The 9,045-nt window shown below is 46.4% G+C and overlaps 1 protein-coding gene across 1 annotated transcript; it reads left to right on the forward strand.

Moving 5' to 3' along the window:
• Positions 1–185: 185 nt before the first annotated feature.
• Positions 186–6,888, forward strand: rbm14a (RNA binding motif protein 14a). Its single transcript, XM_084474580.1, has 8 exons — positions 186–225; positions 860–1,036; positions 1,218–1,402; positions 1,683–1,877; positions 2,232–2,344; positions 2,525–2,803; positions 2,908–3,143; positions 3,259–6,888. The coding sequence occupies exons 2-8, from the start codon at positions 879–881 to the stop codon at positions 3,740–3,742; spliced, it is 1,650 nt and encodes a 549-aa protein (XP_084330706.1). The 5' UTR covers positions 186–225; positions 860–878; the 3' UTR covers positions 3,743–6,888.
• The last annotated feature ends 2,157 nt before the right edge of the window (positions 6,889–9,045 follow it).

Consider the following 9,045-nt stretch of genomic DNA (forward strand, 5'->3'; position numbering starts at 1 on the left):
AATACTGATACAAACTATAGTATGTGTTATTGTATAATAATAGATAATGTTATTGTATGATAATTGTGTATTTTTTGTGTTTTTATGAGTGTGTATGTGTTTTTAACAGTCCTCGTGTCAAACAGATGATCACCCTAGCAGTGTCTCTCTCCTTGCGGAAGGCGGGCCTGGGTTAAGAGCGGAACCGGATATGAGGTGGAAAATTCACTATTACGCCGCCTTTTGGTAAGCACCGTATATTTTAAGGTTTCAATATATTCGTTTTATTGTATCGTTCATAGGTAACTACGAAGCAAACTTAAATATAAAGTAAAATTTTGATGATATGCTTTCGTTTGAGTGTATCGATGAAGTATTCCGTATTGAACCACGTTGGCAAAGACGTTATGTTAATGTTAGCCTAGCATCAGGACGCTAACGTGAAAATGTCAGGCGAACTGTAATATGCTTATACTTCATACCTAACGCAACAATTACATTTATGTTGACGAGCTACTATTAAAACGTTTGATCCTCTGGGAAATGGAAATGGGTAAATGTTGGTGACCACTTGTATCTGGTGCAGCCCATGAGCCCCACACACCTAGCTAATTAAGCTAGGTTTCAGCTAGCCGGGGCTAACTTCATATCCATTCAGTTTCAGCCAACGAGAGGAGTCAGACGTTCACATGATGCCTGTTGTACTTGTAATTCATCATATAATGCATAGACGGGTTTAAGTCGGACTATCGTGCTTTCAGAAACAAACGTTTGACGTCCGAGAGCATCTGTACCGACGGAAGAAAAACCGCGCGACCGGCCATAGTGTTGTTCCAGGAAACCCAACTAAACCGTTGTTTTTTTATTTGATTCGTCGCAGATGTCAGCCGGACATCGAGATGAGTGACAACGTCAAGTTGTTTGTGGGAAACCTTCCATTAGATGCAACCCATGATGAGCTGAACAAGTTATTTTCTCCTCACGGGGAGGTCAACACCTGCTCTCTCCTGAGGCAGTATGCGTTCATCACGTTGAAGGGCGAGGGTGCAGCGGACAGGTACGCCGGCGCAGCCTCACTTTGTATACCATCACACTATGTATCTGACATCACACGTTGGTTTTATTTGTACCCAAGTCCCAGATCACTGTGCTCATTAATGTGTGCTGTAAAAAAGGAAAATATAAAGAAAGGATGTGTATCAATTGAGCGTTCATAGTGTTGATGCTTTCTCTGGCAGGGCCATCCGGCACCTTGATGGGAAAGAGTACAGAGGCAGGCCCCTGGTGGTGGAGGAGTCACGGGCACGCCCCCCAAATTCCACCAAGGTGTTTGTGGGGAACCTGAGCTCAACATGCACCGCCGATGACTTGCATGGGCTGTTCCAGTCGTTCGGGAGGGTCCTGGATTGTGACAAAGTGAAAGGTCAGGGGATTCTCCCTTAATCATCAAAGCAATGCGTGTAGCATTTATCAAAGGAACTGCTTGTTAGACGGCTATTTCATGATGTAAAATGGTGGTTCCTATATTTAACTTAGGGAATGTCTACACTGGTGATCGGAATACAATATTGATTAAATATTCATGCTGCTATCATTAAGATATGTTAAAACAATACTTTCAAAATATTGATTCACATTTAGGTCTATATGACAACTCTGCGGCAATGCTAACGGCCTCCAAACTGTTCTCGTTCGTATTGCAGCAAGGCTGTGCTCCAATGCTGGCTATGCGTTTGTTCACATGGAGCGAAAGGAGGAGGCCTTGCTGGCCATTGACGGGCTCAACGGGACCATGTACAAGGGGCGACAGCTCTCTGTGGAGCTCTCCAAGGCCCAGCCCCTGATAAACCAGCTGGCTAATTTGGATGCTGCCAATTTGGCAGCGAGTATGGCAGGAGGTAGGTCAGGGCCTTGCTGCTCAAGCCATCGCATTATGTTATATAATGGTTTTCAAAAGAAATGTACAAATCTCATCCGACTGTTTTTAAAGTTGATTATTAAAGTGAATATTTCTAGGTAATGCACGATATTATCAAACTGCAGACAGGTAATATGGTAATAATAAGCGGTCACAGAGACCAGTCAGATAGTCAGCTGGTACAAAACATTCTTGCCTTCTAGCCTGCGTGTGAAGGAGGGCACATTTGATCGCTAGGCAACCAAGATCTTCTAGTGCGTACAGCACCTAGAGTAAGGGCATCAACTAACTAGAGTTCAGAGGTTTAAACGCTCTGCCTGTTCCTGCTCTTTAGGTGGTCCCAGAGAAGGCCTTCTCCCCAGACCGGCCTCGTCACTAGAGCATCACCAGAGCCAGGCGGCTATCTTGGCCGCTGCTGCAGCTGCCGCCGCTGGACTGCCCATTCAAGTCAGTCCCACACATGTCCACTCAGACCATGTCGTTTACATACATGCACATTTATGCTTTTTAATACAATAAGTAGTTATCGACTGTTTTAAACATTCATATTGACTGGTATTTATATTTGGGTGCAGTCAAGCTACATATCGGGATGAACTTTAATTATTCAACGTAAACTCCCTACAGGTTCAACAGAGCGTCCACAACTCGTTCTACAACACCACATCGTTTGATCCCACCTACACTGCCCTCAAGGGCCTCACCAGCGCCCGGTCGGCGGACGGGGTAAACCCCGCCATATATGGGGCCCTGGCCAGCCAGGTGTACGGCTCAGTGGCCGACCAGGTGTACGATGACGTGGCCAATCATGACACCTCGGCGGTGGAGGCGGACAACCAGTCCAGCACAGATCCTTCAGCGCTGTTTGAGGCGGCGAGAGCCAAGTTCTTCCAGCAGGGCCAGAAGGTCTGTTTTAAAGATTTAGTAGTTTACATTTTATTCCACAAATTCCATGTTTAACAAATGTGTTATATTGTATAGTCCTAACGGCTTATGTCTTGATTTGCAAGGTCCTGGCGGAACAACAGGCCGGAAGGAAGTCTGGCACCATGACGGCGAGCGACCGGGACCGCAGCCCCATCCGAGGAAACCGAGCCCCGCTGCTGCCCGACCCGGTGCCGGGCTCCCTGGGGCAGGTCCGCTCCAAACGGCGCGCCCTCCTGCCCACGCCTCCTGGTGGCCCCGAGCTCCCCACCGACACCACCACGCCCGCGGCCGCCGAGGGGGCTGCGGACCCCATCGCCAGGTAAGTTACGGTTCCACACAGACTGGGATGCATCACACTCTCATTATTTATTCTTCCGACGGTTGACTGCCTTCTGATCGGCTCTGCCTTACCTCCTTGCGTCCCCCTACTCCAGGTGTTACGCAGAGTACTACCAGCAGATGCAGCAGTACCAGCAATATCAGCAGTACCAACAGCAGTACCAGTACCTCCAGTACGCCTACACCAACCCTCCGCCCCCGCCTCCACCCCCGCCCCCGGCCCCTCCGGCCAGCGGCCAGGCCGCGGCGGGCTACCCCCAGGGCGCGGCCCCGGCCGCCGCTCCGCCCGGCGCCGCCTACGGCTCGGCCACCACCTACGGCGCCCCGGTGAGCTACGACGCCAGCTCGGCGGGATACGGGCCGCCCGGGACCTACGACGCGGCGGCGGCGGCGGGCGGCAGCTACGAGGCCTCGGCGGCCGGCTACACGGGGGCGTACGACGCGTACGGCGCGGGGGGAGCCTATCCGGCGGCCGGGAACTACTCGGCATCCAGACCGTATGAGCAGACACCCGCACACGGGCAAACCCAGCGCCACGAATACCCTTACCATCACACGCCAGAGCCCCCTTACCGATAACCTCCCGCCCTTACCCCCCCCCCCCCTCCATCCCCCTTTCTCTACAACATGGTGTGTGTGTGTGTGTGTGTGTGTGTGTGTGTGTGTGTGTGTGTGTGTGTGTGTGTGTGTGTGTGTGTGTGTGTGTGTGTGTGTGTGTGTGTGTGTGTGTGTGTGTGTGTGTGTGCGCTTGAGGATCTGAATGTGAAGAAGGGACATTGGCAAGCAGAGAGTGAAGGAGATGGATGTCTTTCTAGGTAGGAGGTGGTTTGATGGCCCGGACCCTCGCCCATCCTTCATGTCGTTATCTCGTACTGGTGGATTGTGTTGGACGGTCTTGGCCAGCGTTGTGGGGCTGTGCTTTTCTAAGGGTTGTAGTCGTCGTGGTGGTTTAAATGGTTTCAGGACCCTACGGTATTCACAAGTCACTGTTGGATGCAGCGACACTATTTTGTAGATTCTGGGGTCCAACCTAAATCTTCATGTGGCAACTCTTAAGTGCGAGGCCACACGGTCAACCTGACATTCAGGCCCGTTTTGTTTTGGGATTGAGTTAAAACCAATTGCTTACAAATATGATTTTCCAGATGTTTAGGCTGATGACAACGTTGGCGGCAGGGATAAGACCACATTAGCTAGCAAAGAACCGCATGGAGGAATGGATGGGAGCGAGGTCCACCTCGTCAGCCTGCTTCACTGTCCCCACCACAGGAGTGCCTTTCTACTGGTCTTAATATCAAGAGGAAATGGGGAGTCTCAACCAAGTTGAGTTCTCTGTTTACTTACTAGCTAGGCTAGCAAGCTTATTTTTTTTTTTTGTCAAGCTCGAAGAATTAGAGGAGTTATCTTTTTAAGCTTTCAGGTCACTATTGCATCCCACATTTGTACTGCTCTGGGTATCACAACATGGTGTTGAATACCCCATTGGACCAAGCTTTCTAGAGTGTGATTCTGAGCTGAGAGGTATGTGTTGGCACCTGGTTGTTATCACGGCCCTCTGAGTGCTCGTAACGGTTCATGTGGCCCACTAGCCTCCGTATTGGAGTACAAGATAAAACCTATTGGCTGAGGTGAATGTTCCTCCATTTCCCTTTTGCTCTGGATTTCTTCACTTATATTTTGTAAGCCCAAACTCTATTCCACTATTAAAATAGTCCTTCAATCTCAGGAGCTCTGCCTAACTAGAGGGTAGGTTTAACAAGCCTGTGTGTCCATATGGAGCACATTTCCTATCAAGGCGACCACTGAACAGCTGTTCAAGCCTTGGTTAAGTTGTATTGTAATTTTGGACACTTTGAAAACATTTATTTAAATTGATTGAAAAGTAATTTGTAGCCAAATTCATCCCAATAGTCGTGAAAGGAGTATCTGCTTGAATGCAACAACTTTGAATATCATTATTGTTAAAATCACATCCAGGCCACATCCAGAGGATTGTTTAATGATAGAAAGAGATGGTGAGCATCATTTTATTAATTGTGAATTTAAATGCTTTAATTGGCTCTTGTGACTCAAATTTTGAATATAACATTTATTACAAAATAATATAATTCTACTACGACTTATGATCTGCATACTTTAGGGAAATGGGGAAGAGCTGAAGTAGGCTTTGTGATTATTGTCCTGGTCTGGTTTGCAGGTGTGTAGAAGATCTGTGTGTGCATGTGTGATTCAACGTGTTTTTTTTTTATTTTTTATATGTACATTTTCCATAGAAAGCAACTATAAGGGACCAGTAGGGACGAGTGGTTGTTTGTCTCGGGTGGGTTGACTTAGGGCTAGGGGAGCATGGCGCTGTGAGCTGGAGGCGTCGGGTTCAGGAGACAGGAGACGGCAGTCAATGGCCGTGTTGAAAGATTGCCCACTTGTGGTCTAGAAGCATCTGTTGGTATGACTCCTTCTCCACCGCCCCATGTGTGAAATGAGGAGATGGCCACTAAAACCCATACTGACAGTATGTCTGCTCATCCCAGACCAAGCGCCCCCCACAGCCTGACTATCTTAGTACTTCAATATATATACCCAGAGAAACACAGACCTCCCTTAACCACACACACACACACACACACACACACACACACACACACACACACACACACACACACACACACACACACACACACACACACACACACACACACGGCCCACGTGGCTGTTTGAGTGAGTAGTGCTCTGCTAGGTTGTATCACCTGTGCTCCATGTGAACATTCACGTTGCATGCCTTGTTGTTGCTGCTGCTGCTCCAGCCACCTTGTTCCTCTCGCTGATTATTGCAGCTAGAGTGGGGAGGCGGCCTAACTGAGCCCTAGCCATGGACGCACGCCACACGCACCCTGTAGCGTGGGACGGGGGGAAACAGCAGCGTTGTAGGAACTGAAACTGCTTCTCTTAAGGTAAACACTCAGCCCACACACAGCCCCGCACACTCCCGCCGCCAGCTCCTGACGACGACCTCCTCCTCCTCCTCCTCCTCCACCTCCTCCGAAGACAAGGCAAGACAGCAAACACACACACACACGCACAGTACACAGCCCAGAGCCATCGCGGTCCCCGCGCAGCTACGCTGTGTTCCAGGAACACAGCCCGCCCACCCACTCATACTTACCTTTTTAACGGGAGGTCAGCGTTTCCAGGGGGTTTTCATTTAAAGCCTGATTCTTCTCTCATTCATATGGATGTGATCATACATTTTGCCACAAAAGACACAGGAATAAATACACACATTACGAACACACGCACGGATCGCAGAGTTAAGTTCTTTGGCCTAAATTGGCGCCAAAGCACAGAAGTTGTTGCCAGCAAATCCTGAATCTGATTGGCTGTCACGGGAGCGCCAGCCATTCACAGCCAGAGCAGCTGACATGGTACATGCAGCTGGGACGGAGTTGTTTTTATAGCTTTTGTATTTGTGTACCATCGGGGTCATCTTTTGGGGTTAAGTGCCTTGCACACTGGTTAACCCTGCCCCCCCAACTCCCCAATCTCCTATTTTGAACTGGGTCAGGATCGGTTGCTGGTTCAACACTCAAACGCCCTCCGTTCGGTTTTTTCGATGCCACATTAACCTTGTATGAATGACGATGAAAACAGTTATTAGTTTGGTTTGAAATTTGGTTTTGTTCAATGTTCTTTCAAATGTTTATGGTCAATAAATAACTTCAATTGAATCGTAGCTTTCCTGTGTTTGCTTTACAAAGAAAATCCTATACTGTTTCATGTAACATTTTCATGTTAAAGTGTTAGGTAAAAAGGTTATCATTCAAATATGTATTTCGGCAACAGTTTACATTTTTCTTCTAAAATCAAGCAGCCTTTTTTTAAATGAGAAGATGTAGATAATATTTATTACTTTGATGTTCAAAGAACAGAATGAGAAGGGAATATAGCCTATACTTGCCCTTGCTCCCAAACCAAAGTTAATAATAGTAATAATGAGGGTTTATTATATAATATGGGTTTATAATAAGGGTCATGAACTAAATTACAGATGCATTAGTCTATTATTAACTTATTTATTGTTGAAAGAGGTTTTAAAGGGCCGCTATTTTCCCACCAGGGGTGAGTATGATTAGCCAGGCCCATTACAAGCAATTTCTGAATCTTTCCTGCGTCTTGGCTTTTACTGGATAATCACACTCACACCTGGTGGTTAATGGTGAACCCCCTGTTTAAGATGGATTAGTGTAAAATAAAATGTTTTGGGAAGGAGTGAGTGTTATCCTCTTGGTTATGACGCATTTGTGTAACATTTTTGGTTCAGTCGTTGTCTAGGAGTGTTATGAATTAGATATATTCTATATGAAAATGGCCACACACTGGCGTTATACTAAAAGTGTCCGAGAAACTTTAAGGCTCTCGGCAAAATAAACCACAGCCCGCTTACTGTGAAAAGCAAATGGCATAGATTACAATGTTGACAATCAAATTACATTACCACGTTTAGGAAGAAAGAAAAACCATGTGCTCTGCTCCTTTTAATCAGACCAATGTTTGACCAACATCCATATCCAAATATTGTATGTGTTGGCTTAAAGTTTTCAACCTGTCTAAAACCATCTAGCACTAGCGAGTACTGATCTACCTTATCGTCTATTGATTCTCAGGTAGGTGTCCTATAGGAGAAATTGCCTATATAGATCTACAGTTATTTAAATTGTTAAACTAAATCAGATTATTGTTAATATAAAATTATTCTGAAATTGCTAAACACTTAATTAACCGTCAAATACTAATGTAACAGTTTTCACCAACTATGCTTAATGGTGGCGCTTATTGCATAAAAAAAAGTCATAACACCTTTTGAAAATATCAACGCTTTAATAATGAGAGCGGTTTTACAAGACTGCAATGTCTAGCTAGCTAAGTGATGGCTGCTGTTGACATCCTGGGTGTTTTTACGCAGATGCGGCAGGGAAAACAGTGTTTGAAGATCCAACGGCGTGATGGACAGGTTGCATATCTGCATGCTAGGCGTCCTTCAATCAGTTAACTTGTGCCACATCTTCTAAAAACAGATGATGATGAATGTCAATGGATGTTCATGTAAAGAGGTAAGTAAAAAAAAAAATCATCTCATGGAGAAATTTCCTAAACATTTTTAAAAACACACCGGTAAGTGAGAGTTCACAATGGTCATGCTTTTACCGGACACACAAGCCAATAAAAAGACGACACTTAATCATGCAAATAAAGACCATTTCCTCATCTCTGAAATTAATGTAAAAAATAAAGAAAAGGAAATCAAATCCTTTTTGAGTTCTGTGGAGTTCGTCCTTATGACCTTGGGAGTAAGAAGAAGCTGCGCTTTGATGATGACTTTGGTGCAAAAAATGTTCCTGGTTGGAAGAGGACAGACCCTGTCCTGTCCGCTTCCTTGATGAAGACACTCTTGGTTTAGACCAGTTGTGATAAGAGTTGATCTTTGAACCCAACCCCCCCACCCCCCTTCCTTTTGCAAGATGAACACAAAACGTCACAAACATCAACCCACCCCGCCCCCCCCCCCCCCCCCCCCCCCCCTCAGATGATGACACCTTCAAAGTTACAACCACCCAAACACAGTTACAGCAATAAATTGTCCCACATACAGTACATTGTCCAATGGCGCTTCAGTCACTTACAGAGAGAACGTCTAAAACACATGAAGAGCGTTACCTATATACAGAGGACAAAACAATTGGTAACAGTCAAAGATTGGCCTTGGAGAGACAGGGCTGCATTGTGGCCCAGAGTCCCACAATGTCGCCCACAAGAAAGACGGACCACTCTTAACACGGACATATGGAGTACCACAAGTTTCCAAAGGACAAATCCCGAATTGATGG

Source organism: Micromesistius poutassou (assembly GCF_964030765.1).
Source record: "Micromesistius poutassou genome assembly, chromosome: 10".
NCBI classification, from domain to species: Eukaryota; Metazoa; Chordata; class Actinopteri; order Gadiformes; family Gadidae; genus Micromesistius; species Micromesistius poutassou.